Source organism: Rhagoletis zephyria, unplaced genomic scaffold (genome assembly GCF_001687245.7).
Source record: "Rhagoletis zephyria isolate East Lansing unplaced genomic scaffold, Rhagoletis_zephyria_1.1 Rzeph_scaffold_03669, whole genome shotgun sequence".
In the NCBI taxonomy this organism is placed as follows: domain Eukaryota; kingdom Metazoa; phylum Arthropoda; class Insecta; order Diptera; family Tephritidae; genus Rhagoletis; species Rhagoletis zephyria.
This window is the reverse complement of record NW_016160752.1, coordinates 40,712-54,979: the sequence shown is the minus strand read 5'-3', so window position 1 is coordinate 54,979 and position 14,268 is coordinate 40,712. Positions and strand designations below refer to the sequence as shown.

General features: G+C 38.5%; 1 protein-coding gene across 1 annotated transcript in view; it reads left to right on the top strand.

Moving 5' to 3' along the window:
• The first annotated feature begins 7,213 nt into the window (after nt 1–7,213).
• sNPF-R (short neuropeptide F receptor) overlaps nt 7,214–14,268 on the top strand; it is a 36,127-nt gene continuing 29,072 nt past the window's right edge. Inside the window, exon 1 of the mRNA XM_017624544.1 lies at nt 7,214–9,605. Within this exon, the coding sequence (XP_017480033.1) occupies nt 7,548–9,599 (2,052 nt within the window). The 5' untranslated portion in view covers nt 7,214–7,547 and the 3' untranslated portion in view covers nt 9,600–9,605. The remainder of the gene's footprint in view (nt 9,606–14,268) is intronic.

The window sequence follows — 14,268 nt, the reverse complement described above, 5'->3', positions numbered from 1 at the left end:
TGAACTGCATTTTTATAAAAAAATTTACGAAAAGAAATCAGAATAAAAAACTTTGCATACATTGTGAAAAAATTTCTCTGTGCCAATGCCTTTGTCCAGCACTGTATAAGGCTTGAAACTTTGATTTGTGTTCTTTTCGATAAAAAATTTATATCATTTTTATGGAAAAAACAGATAATTTTTTACTCGAAAAATATTGTAAATATTTGAGAAAACCACCATTTACGCGCCCTTGCTGCTCGGCAGTGTAAATAAAAATCCACGTAACAAAATATGAGTAGATAACACTTAATTATTCTGATTGCCATTATCTCATTCGTTTTTCTTATCAATTCGCATACAAAAAAAATGAGTCCGTGTTTGTGCCATTTAGCTCAAATGCTCGCATTTTTTCACTATCGCAATAACACTCGAATCGTCGGCTTCCGCAAAGATGCACATATTTACATACTTATGTACATATCTAAACCCAATCAAATTGTGGTTATCGTACACAATAAATTACTTAGCAGCTTTCAATTTTTATGCAATTTTTATGTTCTTTTAATATTTTTTATTTATATTTCGCCTCCCACCATTTGTATTGTGTGAAGTGTTTATGTTCAAGTGGGCCTGAGTATTGGATGTAGTATATTTAATGCGCTCAAAGTGGCTTGTGTAAGGATTTGTACACAGATCAATGCGAATATTTATGTGGGAGATTTTGTCGGCGTGTATGGCTCTTCATTCCAGTGGACTTTTGTTAATTATAATTATTAAAACTGGCCTTGTATTTGATATTTTTACCAGTTAGATATCTTAAGCTTTTTTTCAATGTAGATATACATACATACATATATACATGGCTTTATTTACTTATGTACGTATGCACATAAATACCACAACATAGTTAGTTGACGAAACAAAACACAAACCTTTTCTGCTACAATTTTCTAAATAAACGAGTATTCGTTAAAGATAAAAACTGAGTTTTCTTTACCAATCAATGTATAGAATTCGTTCTATTTCATCTGATCTTGGAGGAGGAGCCTTCTAAGAAATGCGACCAGTGTTCTTGGAGCGGTGAGTTGTCCAAGAAGACATATAAAAAATATCATTTGTGATGCAAAAATTTGTCGATGTCAAAGATAGGGACATTTAGAGCCATACGCACGGCCTTTCCTTTGTTAAATGCATAATAGGTAGTGAAAGCTTCGACCACCTATTTTCCTGATATGGGTATCTAATATGAGCTCTTCAGTAGGATGGACGAGAGTCTTTTTGTAATAGCATCTAAGTACCTTCTCGACAAGTCGATTATTTCTGTTTGAGCCGGCCCAAATATCACGATGGCCATTTCTATCGGATTCAATGATCAAAGAAGTAATACACTTAATCAAAAGAACTCTATTATCATCTTCGTTGTTAAGTAAGTTTATGCTGACGGAGTTGGCATGTCTTGGGCTATGAAACCTAAGGTCAGCCAAAATTACCAGCACCGCTAAAGCGTGCCAAAAAGTAGGTATTGACATTTTTCGCAAACCCGAGCTTTGATGACCCAAGGGTTTTGGATGAGAACAATTTCCTCTGCCCTTTGATCGGGACGCTGTTGTGTGGTGGATCTCAATCTGTAGAATTTCCACTATTATTTTCTGCAAGTTTGGTTGGACGGCCAATAGCCGTGGAGTTGGTGTTTTCCTCATCAGCGAATAGTGGAACGTCCTATTTATCATAGGTTAAGCGTTAATTTCACATTGCTAGATATTATTGCATTTAAAATTGGCAAGATGCAGGCGCGGGTATTCCAGCATTTCTTCTTCTTGTTTGGTTCTACCAACGTTCGTCGGCTTGGGCCGAAGCCAAAAAACTTGGCCAATTGGCTCTCCCCTTTGCGAGGATGCACGAGTTGTACATCCCAAGTGCTAACGGGTCCTCCATTGGGCTCGTGGGCTTCCAGTCTTTTGTTTTCCATCCGCGGGTGCTGTGTAGAAGAATCGTTGTATTTTTATGCGCTTAACTACTAAGTACATGTCGTTAAAAAAGCTCGTAGAGTTCATTATTCCGGCCTCATCGGAACTCGTCGTTCTCTCAAAAGCCGCCAAAGCCTTCTCATCTTTCTTCGACACTGTCCATTTTGCTGCGCCATATGAAAAAGCGGCCATGATTAGAGCTTGGTCGAGCTAATTTTTGTTTTACGGCGAGAAATGGTTTTGCTTTTCAATAGCCTACCGAACCCAAAGTAGCACCAGTTGGCATGAGTAATTCTGCGCTTTATCTCCAGGCTCCCAATGTTGGTGGTGTTTAAGCTGGCTAGGAGGACAATATCTTTCACTACTTGAGAGTTATAACAGCCAACAGTGTATCCCAAAATGATGGGACTTGCTAGGAAGTACTTTGTCTTGTTCTTATTCACCGCTAGATGAACTTATTTTGCTTCCTTTTCCAGACTGAAAAATCCTGCGGTGATGTCTCTGGTTCTCAGGTATACGATGCCGATATCACCTCCATACGCCAGAAGCGGAGCGAAGTCACATTTACGGTTCAGCAGTTTTATAGTAAAAAAAAAAACAAGTTTCCTTTTTCCCTTTGTTCGCGTAAAGAGTTTGAGCTGTTTCGTGAAGGAAGCAGAAGACACTTGCTTTTCCATACGTTAAAAATTTTGCTCTTCTGCAATCTCCTCGCTTTCCTCACCTGTCTGCTCTAGGTATCATTAGGATATTAGCAGGAAAATTATTTGCGAAATATACATTTTCTAATGAAAAATATGAACTTTAGCTTCCTTAGTTGATTTTTTTTACTACTTTATTTTAGTGTTGCCTTATTCAATTCAGTTGTCTAATCGTTGTGACCGCTTCTAAGTACTTATATTTAAATGGCCAACTTAATTAGACCTGCATAAAGATGCACAATTCTGAATAAATTAAAATGTGCAATATTTTTTTTTTTTTTCAGAATAAAAATAAATCGCCTAAATATCGTTCTATGCTGACGTTTTTTAATTAAAGCATCTTTCGCACATCGCAATTAGAGCAGAAAGGCAATGTTGTATTTCATTTATTGACAACATTTTGCATTAAAGTTAAAAATAACACACGAACTTATTCAAGCTATTTGATGATTCGTACATATGTATGTATGTTAGCTAATTAAAAAAAAATTGTGCTTCACGCAGCATGCGTTTTTACGGCTAGCATGTGCTTAAAATAGCAGAAATATAAGTTTCATGGCTTGTTCATGATTCATGCTGCTTCAATATCTCATTTTAACGACGCGTTCTTATAAAGTTAATGCAGTTGAAAATATTTAAAATTTCTACACATTTTGGCTTGCTATTTATTTGCGAATAACCGATTTTTATTTGTGGAATTTTTGTGGCTTCAATATTGCAGCAGTGACTTGATTTGTCTTAGAATTTTTTCATCTTTTCTTTACATGCATATTTCGATCGACAGCTTTGGCACCGCATCTGTTTTGCTTTGGTGCGCATGTGGGTTGCGTTTCTTTAGCGCTTCGCTGATGTCAAGGTGACGGTATACTACATGCAATGCATGGTAAACTACGTTGTGGATATTATTTTTATGTAAAATGGTCATGCGAAGATTGTGTAGCATCGTTGAAGTGCTTGTGAAATATGCTAGCATGATCCAAATGGTGATGGAATTTTATAAATGACCAGTGGGATTTTAATATACATAAATATCTGCTACTCAAAAATCACAAAATTTTGTTTGACAATTAAAATTCACTTAAATTAAATTAATTTACAGACTTACAACCGGAGGTCTTAGCTGTGTCTTAGTTTAAGATAGGTTAGGTTATAGGTTATAGCTTGGTTATCCGTTCGCTTACCATGCGCTCCCATAAGGCATTATTCTGGAATGGTACCAACCACTGTAAACAGTGATAACGGTGCGATCAATACGTATGAGAGTTTAAGATCTTATCTCGTTGATTTGTACCTGACCGGATCTGCTTAGTAACGGAATATGTTGGTTCTTTCGCCCGTATTTCGTTTGCCGATTCAATGGAAACAGATTTGAGTGGTGTTCACACGAGGAATAGGAGGCGTCCGCATCGTGCTTACAGTTAACTCAGCGCAAGTCAGTGCAACCCCCTCCCAAGCGAGCTTGTCTGCGCCGCATGAAAAATGGTACAGTTCAAGATAAGAGTATTTAAAGTTTGATTTAAAATTTTCTGCAATTTTTTCCCCGAATATTGTAAATAAATGAAACGAATTTTTGAAACTATGGCATTGTGCCATCTTCAGTGGTTATATATCTCTTCACAGTGTAGGGAAATCAACCAATACAATACATATACATATACATATACATATGTACAAATTACAATCTTTGTGATTTTTTGAGACTTTGCAAAACTTGTCTTTAAAATATTCGAGTTCCTTACGATTTAGTTATTTTTTTGCCTTTGCGGGTTGTTTCGGAATTTTTTCGATCTGTGACGTTTTTTCTTTTTGGCGTTATGTTTATCGTCTTTGTGAGGTTTTACCGAAGTCTTCGTTATTCTTCGGGATGTTTTTGAGAATTTTTGGGATTTTCGGTATCCTTTATGATTAATTCGGGACTGTTCGTTATTCTTAGGGTTTGATTTTCGGGATAACTAAAAATTGTATGGAATATTTTCCGGAAACTTTCGGAATTTTTTTTGGAAAATTTCAAACTTTTCGGGATTAACTCCAAATTATTTTAATCTTTAAATGCTTTTCATTATACTTATATGAAATATATCGAGATTTTTCTGAGTTTGGAATTTTCTTGTGACTTTCACGAATTCTTTGTATCTCTTTGTAGGCTTTTCGAAGAACTTTTCGAAACTGTTGGTATTCTTCGAGACTTTTCTGTATTTTTGCGAGGCCTTTCGTGTTTTATTTCTCCCAATCTTTTGCTGTTTTCCAGGATTTTACGAAGACTTTGCGTTATTTTTTGTAAAATTTTTTTGAGACTTTTCGAGATTTTATCGGTACATTATTCGGTTTTTTTCGGGATGTGCGAGATGTAGAACTACTTTTAAGATATGAAAGTACCTTTGGACATGGCAGGTACAGGATAAACTCCAAAAACTAAAAAATTACGAATATTTGGGATTATCCGGTTACTTTCATGTCCAAAAGTCTTTTTGTATCTTAATTACATATTTAAATATTTTTTGTGAATACCAAGGGTCGGCTACTTCGATAAAGAACAAAACCCTGCGCTTTCTTTTGAAATGAAGTGCGGGTTTGCACTATTTTCATAATAAAAAGCTGCAATTTATTCCAAAGACAAACTGAAAACGACTCTTTTATTTAAACTACTTAAACAAGAAGAACAACTTTATTTTAAGCATCTACTTTTACACACCTGTGCCTCGCCCGCACACGCATAAAGGCGTACCCGTGTGCACTTAATGACCACCGCAAGTGCTCAAAGTAATTTTCTGCGTAATCGCAAACGCATTTATGTATATTTCGCAGAACGAACACAAATACCCACCCCATTTCGCGCCACACTAACGTACGTACATATAGCCTCGTATGTTTGTACATTAAGACCAATCAACCAACCACCCACCGATTGCGTAAAACACCTTCACCATTATTTTTTTATGTGTGTCACAACACAAATTTACACCTCTTCCACCTCATTTTCAAACCATTTTCCAACCTCATGCAAAATTACTTTTGACTCTGTAACCACGAAGTCATTATATTAAACGCGGTTGCATTGGCGGTGATGGCTGCGCTGCGGCGACAAACAAACACACATACACACACATTTTTTTTAGATTTTTAGCTACCACACTTAGCTTTTGGTTGTAATAATTTTAATATACCCGCCGCTTCTGCTGGTGACCCACTCACAATGACAGTTTTTTCGCACACAAATTTTCTTTTAAATGAAATCCCATTAAATTTTTCACATTTGCGCCTTTATTTAATGGGCTGATGGGCGAGATACATATGTATGTATGTATAGTACTTATGTAAGGTGAAACGCAAATCGCAAGCACCAAAACCTTTACAATTTTATGAATGCAAAGCGGTGAGCATGAGTTGCGCGTACAGATATGGTTTTGAGCAAAAAGACCTCCAAGCGGACATGCAAGTGATGAGTTTTAACTTTCATACATACACACATACACAGTCATTTCTTGTCCCATACGCGCGCTGCCTGTTAGACACAATTCATTTTGTATGACTCTTTGTGTTATGTAGATATGCCTTGTATGCATGGATATGCAAATCTGAAACGTTCTTCTTAGCACAGATGCTGGAGGATTATAGAGGAAATGTGTAAAAAGTGTGACAAACGCATTTAAATTAGAATTGCGTTGGTTTTTTTGTGTGTGCGTAAAATGTATGCGTTCTCTAATATTTTTGTTGCAATGCTTATGATTTAGAAGCTTCTTGGATACACTGGAAGCTTGGATACACACAAAGAACCTCTCATAAGACCTCTGCTTTAGGCTGACGGACCACTGCAGTGTCTTCCAAGCAGAACTCGCAGCCGTAAAGGAGGCTGCACTTTGGCTTATCAAAACTTCTCTTAACCTGCCTTCAGTAACTAACTATATACTCCGATAGCTAAGCAGCTAGATTGCTAAGACCTCGTCGATAATAGCGATAGAACGTAAGAAAGTCTTTAACGATTTAGCTTCAAAGTCTACTACCTACATTGTGTGCCAGGTCACAGAGACATTCGAGGTTATTGTGCAGCGGACAAGCTTGCGAGGAACGGAACCACCCTGCCCGACCCTGTCTGACTCGTAAATCTGGGAAAGCGTCGACAGAAAAAGAACCGACGCACTCATTCGGTTAGAACGCCCTCTACTTAGGCTGGTGACCGGTATAATTACGGTCCACTGCTTAATGGGAAGACATGCTGGCAGAATGGGCTTGCCGGCCAATGCCTTCTGCGGAAGTTGCCCGGGTTTGAATTCGATCTCTCAATTGGTAGCGCAACGGCCCCACTGGGTCTAAGTGTGCCTCTGTCATACGTTGGACTAAGGCAGCCGCTTCAACCTAACCTAACCCAAGACACTGAGTGCATCCACAGTCCAGGTCTTTATTCCTACTTTTTTGCCGAGGTGTAAATTAAAATAAAAGTTATTAACGAGTTTTCTGTTTCAATTTAATAAATAAGTATTCAAAACCTTTGCTAATAATGTTTCGTTTCATTTTCAGATTGCTATACTCAAATCCATTGAGCGCCAGCAGCAACGAAATTGAAATGCACAAATTCAAATACCTGATGCGACTACTTTAAACCATCGATGTTGAATGCGCCACTTTTGTTAGTTATGTCTCCCACCAACAAAGCAATTACCGCACACACACACACACACACCCACAATGCGGCAAACTATTGAAAGCGGCAACCCCAAAAACTAATTTCGAAACCACTAATTAAATCCCTTCAGTCCTGCGAGTAAAATCAACGCCACACTACATATTTCAGTTGATTTACCGTGTCGCACGCGCCAGAGTCACAGCTTTCACACATCCGAGTGGCGCCACCAACTACCCACACCAACGCAGCGTAACGCGACGTGACACAATCACAACGATAATGGAAATAGAAGAACGACCGGACATAAATATGCCAACGACGGGCGAAACGAGCACCTCAAATGGCACACCGATAGTTGGCCGACGCAAAGCAACAACAGCAATGCCACTTGGAAGCCCAGCAACACTCACTGCAATAATACTATTGTTCAACATAACCTCAGCCGCATTAACTTTAGCTGCAGCGGTAACATTGAAAACAACAGAAGCGGCTGCAGCGGCGCCAGCACAGCAGTCGGTGAGCAGCACAATTGGCGCGAATTCCAATGGAAGCGCAGCATTCATAAGTGATGCACACGTTAACACAACGACTAGCGCCTTGTCGGCGTCCACAGCGACCGCCGATGTGCCGCTTGTTGCAACTACAATGCCTTATGCAGAAAGTGGCAGCAACAGCGGTGCGACGAGCACCAGCGCAAATGCGCGCATCAGTGGCAGCGTCGGCAGTGCGGTTGAGTTGCGCGACGAGGAGCAGCGGACCGATTTAATCAACAACAAATGGGTGCAAATCATCTTCTGCCTCATTTATGCGACGATATTCGTGTTGGGCATTTTCGGCAATGTGCTGGTGTGCTATGTCGTGTTGCACAATCGCGCCATGCAAACGGTGACCAACATCTTTATCACGAACCTTGCGCTCTCGGACATACTGCTGTGCGTGCTGGGGGTGCCGTTTACGCCACTCTACACCTTCATGGGTCGTTGGGTGTTCGGGCACACACTCTGCCACCTAGTTACGTTCGCGCAGGGTTGTAGCATTTACATTTCAACATGGACGCTCATGTCAATTGCCATCGATCGTGTTTTCGTTATCGTATTTCCCTTCCGGCCGCGCATGAAACTCTCCACCTGCATACTGATCATCGTGAGCATTTGGTTATTCTCGCTGCTGTTCACAATGCCCTATGGCATATTCATGAAAGTGGTCGTGTCGGAGCAAGCTAATATCGATGAATCGCTGATTAACAGTACCTTACAGCCGCTCGTTGTCGTGAATGACTCCAATATTGCGCACAGCACTTATGTTGTTTCGTCTGCGGTCACAACGGCTTCAGCGCACGTACTAGATGTAACGACGACCAGCTCAGCTGCGAGCGTGAATGAGGCACTAGACGATGCCACTACTTACACGATTACCACCTACTGCGAAGAGAACTGGCCCTCGGAGTCCATACGTCAGGTGTTCGGCTTTGTGACCAGCTCATTGCAGTTTATATGCCCTTTTGGCGTGATCACCGTCTGCTACATTTGGGTATCGATAAAGTTAACTATGCGCGGCTCAAAGCCCGGCTGTCGGTCGGTGCAGCGTGAGGAGGCCGATCGCGAGCGCAAAAAGCGCACGAATTATATGCTCATATCGATGGTCGGCGTGTTTGCCATTTCGTGGATGCCCATCAACATGGTCAATATGATGGATGACTTCTATGAGAAATCGAATGAGTGGCCCTACTATACGTTCCTATTCTTCGTCTCGCACTCGATCGCCATGTCGTCCACCTGCTACAATCCCTTCCTCTACGCCTGGTTGAATGAGAACTTCCGCAAGGAGTTCAAGCATGTGCTGCCCTGTTTTAATCCTTCCAATCATAATGGCATGAACTGGCGTGGTGTGCGAAATCGTTCGGATCGCAATACCTGCGGACCCCGATTATATCACGGCAATGGCTGTGGCGCGGGTAGTATGGATATCGACGATGCCGATGATAATGGCATAACACAGGAGACCTCGTTGGCCAGACCAAAAGACAGGCTGACAATTGTGCCACGTGAACCGACTTATGGCAATGGTAGCGGTTGTGGTGCCTTGTCTCCGAATAGAGGTCTTAACTCGGCGCTGGTGCATAATTCTCATGTTGTGGATATAGTAATGAACGATAAGGCTCAACATCGGCCGCGTCGTACTACGACGGATGATGACTGCATATCGGGAGATGAGCAGACCGTGGAGATGCGATTCTCGGAGACGCCGTTTGTGAGTTCAGACAATGCGACGGGCACCAGTACGCTGGAGGCGAGCAGCAGTAATGAGGTGGGCGAGCGAGGGTGTAACTGAGGAAGGGTGAGTTTAGTGAGTAAGATGGGTGGGTAAAAAAATTCCTATCGAAGAATTTCTACAAACTTAAAATTAACAAACTGTTTTTTGGTCTCGGCCCTAAACGACAAACGGCCGTCTTTAGTGAAAAATAAAAACACAAGTGAAATTCTGGCACACAAGTGCTTATTTTTCTGACAATCACGAGGGTTAAATTTCTTGTTGTCAAGCCACTGTTTCACTGTTTTCACTCATTTGATTAACACACCATTCTTTCCCCAGATTCTTTTGCCTTTCAGGCAGTTATGTGTGCAATGTAAAAATCATTTATCCTGGATTTTATGAGCTACAATTGCGGAAGTAAGCGGATTAGGATATTGCCTACAGGCAAATACTGAACAATGGAAAGAATGTGCGCTTAACAAAAGATATGCATACTACAGAGCTACTAATAGTACCTTGCATGTGCAGATATATGTATAAGCCGCACTTGTATGTGTATGCATTGTGCGTGCGTATTTATAAATACTTAGTATTCTGTAAAGTCATAACTTTTGCCTGTGACTTGTCTGAAAAATTCTACATTTCTTCCATCACTTACTCACCACTCCTCGAGCATTTAAGGCTGCCTGTCGCCAAATGCCGTAAGGACATTGCGAAAAAGTATAAAAACTGCATATATGTAAAAGCTAAAGTTTTACCTTTTTGATACTTAAGTAAGTAGCTTTGTGTGCCATTGCGCACCCATTCGCCAAGTAGGCGGGTGTGCCTTGTCTGCGCCTGAGTCGTTAGGTTAGTTGCCAACAATTTGCTCATCAAACACAAAAGAGGCAGGCAAAACAAAGTTTGTCCAGCACTTTAAATTTTTAATAGGCCAGCGTTAGCGCAATGTTTGTTTTGTAACTTGTTTCTAGTTTAAGGTTTGTGTTTCTGTATGTTTGTTTTACTATTATTTCTGCGTGTCTCCTCGATAACAAGCAAGAACGTTGCGCATGACGTCCTTTGAATTCAGCAGAGTAAATGTCCTTTTTATCTACCTTTACATGGTATTTAGTTGTTGAATAAAACATTAGTACTGGCTACATGTCGCTTTTGGTTTTTTTTTTGGTTTTTTCTTTGTTGTTATATATATTTAAGTGATCCTTTGTATGAAGGTTCTTTTGGTCTCAGCCGTCATTATTATGTCACTTATTGTTAAAATGGAAATAAGCTAGCAATATGAACCTGAGCGAAGGATCCCTTCAGTGAAGTTCATCTTTTTGATGTTCGCTTATTCGGTCTAACTGCATAAAAAATTAGAATGTTTTATTTGGTTTAAGTCTAACACAATAGAGACAAAAGGAAAACCTGCGGCAAGGCAGCTGCTTGCCCAGCTTCTGAGACATAAAATTATGATTTAAATTTCATTTTGAACTTTTAAAAGTTGGCACAAAAATATATAAGACGGATGATAATGGCTAGCAGGGCGTTCTTTTGGCAGCGAGTATCGGTGAAAATCGTACAGTATATTTTTCCCTGTTTTTAATTTATTGTTTAATTTTATTTACTTTTAATAAAAATATAGTTTACACTAAATATATCAAAATCCATTAAACTTAAAATTTCTAACCTTATAGAATTAAAAAAAAAGTAGTAAAATTTTTATCAAAACTTTACACTTTATTCAGGCTTTCGAGAATTTTTTTGGGTATGCAATTTTATAGCCCCTTCGATTTTAGCATAATAAAGTTTGAAGTCGCTCTAACTACCTTTGATTTTTGAGAATTTTTTCACTTTTTTCCATATAAGCATGCATTTCTTATGAAATAATATGCGGTAGACGGTTCGCAACAAAATTGAAATTTTGTTGAATTTTTTATAAAATTTGAAATTGTGATCTATATGGTTTTGGTTAAAGCTGAGACAATATTTTTATAGAAAAAAATTAACTCGAAAAACATTACGAATATTAAAAAAAAAACACACGTGGTCATTTGTTTGAGTCACTGTATATTTTTTGCTTAAAAATAATAAAAATTAATAAAGACAGAAAATCGAATTAGAAACAGATATAGAATTTATCAAAAAAGAAAGAAATGGTACTTAAAAATTAAATTAGATTGAAAATGGCTTCATTAAAAAAAGAAAAAAAAAAAACAATTAAAAAGTAATAAGATCCTAAAAATTAAATGAAATAAAAAAATATAAAATATAATGCAAAACCGCCCACCGACCAGTTGCAAAACCACCTGAATCGCTGTTTTGGCAAAGGGGGGGGGGGAGTTTTAAATTAAGTTCTTTACATTTGCATGTTCGAGAGTTTTTCTCACTCACGCCAATGATTTTCCAAATTTTAAAGGCATTCAAATTTCCTCTTCATGCTCGCGCACACAACCAAGGTCTTAACGCCTTGCACACACAGCAACAGCTGCCAAACGTTAAATGTCATGGCCACTTTGCCGTTACGCATTTCAAGTGTCGAATTTTCATAGCCACCAGAAAGAGCCGAGTGGAGAGCACTGCAAACCGCTTCTAGCATGTACAAAATGGTAGCAACAACAGCAAGCGTCGAAGGAAATTTTGTAAGAAAATATTATTCTTTCATGAGTTTCCACTACACAGTCTCTTATGGCCATTTGTGGCAAAATAAATGGACACATTAAGTGAAACCAAATAAAATGAAACGAGTAAAAAAATATGCTTCCACAATGCTATGTGACGAAAAAAGAAAATGAAAGGCGTTTAAGTGAGAGGAAATGAAAAGTGGAGCCCCCGAAAAGTGAAAGCCGTGAAGTGAGAAAACTAGGTCAAGTTTTTTTTTGAGCGTGGTGGGTGTCTTCACTTGAATGCAGCTACGTTCAGCTATCAGCAACAAAACCATTGTGGTTTTGTGCAGTTTGGTGAATGTATGAAAAGATTTAAGCGGAGAAATTTGCAATAAGCAAAGCTACAAGAACGTGTTTAACACAATTTTACACTCATATATGTAAATTTCAGCCAGAGACGTGAACTCTACAAAGCTATAGCTTTAGTTATACTCATGTAAACACAGTTGTTGTAATTTAGTACCCGTATCTGTATGTTAATTTATATAGAGAACATTTGAGGCAAATATATATAGCAGTGTACACTGATTACCCTTACAAGATCTAGTAAATTTGTTTCACTTTGCCATCTTTGCTAACAAAAAGTTTTCCTAGATTACTGACATAACATTTAATGCGGCGATAAGAACAGCGACATTGATCCTTTTTGCATTTTTCTTTTAACATTTCGTTTTTCTTTTTTCGCTAATCGCCACCACGTGTTTGGTGTTGGTCATATGAGCGCGTGAGTATTTTTGTTTTCCATGTCAAATAGATAAGAAGACTTGAAATTCTCCCTCGCCAAAAAGAACTATTATACATATAAGCCTCTTTATCTGTACAATTCAGTGAGAGGGGCGGACGAGGTTGTAAAAATGTACAAAACAATAAAATATTTATACAATTTAAAAATGGTGGGTGAGGTAACTAGCAGTAACTACATGCTGAATAGCACAATAACATAACAAAAAATAAAACATATATGAAGCTCTCAGTTGTAAAAGTTAGGAGCCATTCAAAATAAACCTACTCAGGCAGGGCTTGCTCAAGAGGACCTACTTTTTAGAATTCGTATTAGAAGACCTTTTAATAGCACTACCAAACGATGAGAAGGTGAGTTTCCATTGGGCGTATCGGTGCTTGTGTGGGGAAAAAGTTAATTTTGAACTGTGCCATTCCATTATTTCATGTAAATTTTTCGCTTCTAAGGGAAGAACGAAATATGGGCCCCTTTTTTTCTAAATTTGCCGAGTGAGGTGTTTTTTCAAATGTCGATATGCATTTAGTTATTTATTATACTCCTTTAAAAGTTAGCTTTTCGCTGTGTAATAGACAGCCACCCTACTCTAATATTATAAATGTGAAAGTTTGTGAGTGAGCAAATGAATATACTTGCTGCTCTTTCATGGGAGCTGGACGTGTTTTAATGCAATTTGGCACAGAGATAGGCTCTAACGCCTTAAATTATAGGATGTTTTCTCTAACAGAGTTGCCACCATTTAAAAAGTTAGAATCAATTAATTAGTAAGTTGAATAAAATATCTTAATAAGGTGTGAGTCAAATGAAAGGCGTTCAAAAACGATTTATTTAGAAAACAGTTTTTAAGAGAGTGGCCACCCTTTAAAAAGATAAAATCAATTTAATTTTAGTATTTGTCGAAATATTTAAGTGTGGGTTTTAAAGGAGAGAGGTCTAAGAAGACTTTATTTGCAAAATATTCTGAGGAGCATTGCCACTTGATGAAATATCAAATTAAATTTAATGCAATATTTATTATGATATGGAAGTCAAACGAAAAATTGTTAAGAAGGGTTTTGAATAGAGTTTCACCTGTTTAAGAAACTAATGGTGATTTCGTTTCTTCCAAAAAATTTGGCCCTTCGCCGGTGCGAAATATGTTTGATATTACACTCAACCCTGCAAAGAGGTATGTTTTTGCCTTCTTGTCGTTGCTTAGCTCACGCATTTCATAATATTGTCGTTTTGAACATCCTTCTGATTTTCACGGCAACCATCTCCCTTGACAAAGCTTCACAGTGCAGTGAATGTGCCTTTAGTTTAGAAGCAAGCACAATTGATCGCACGATATGTTGTTCATTGTAGAGTTCTGAAATAGAATTGAAAA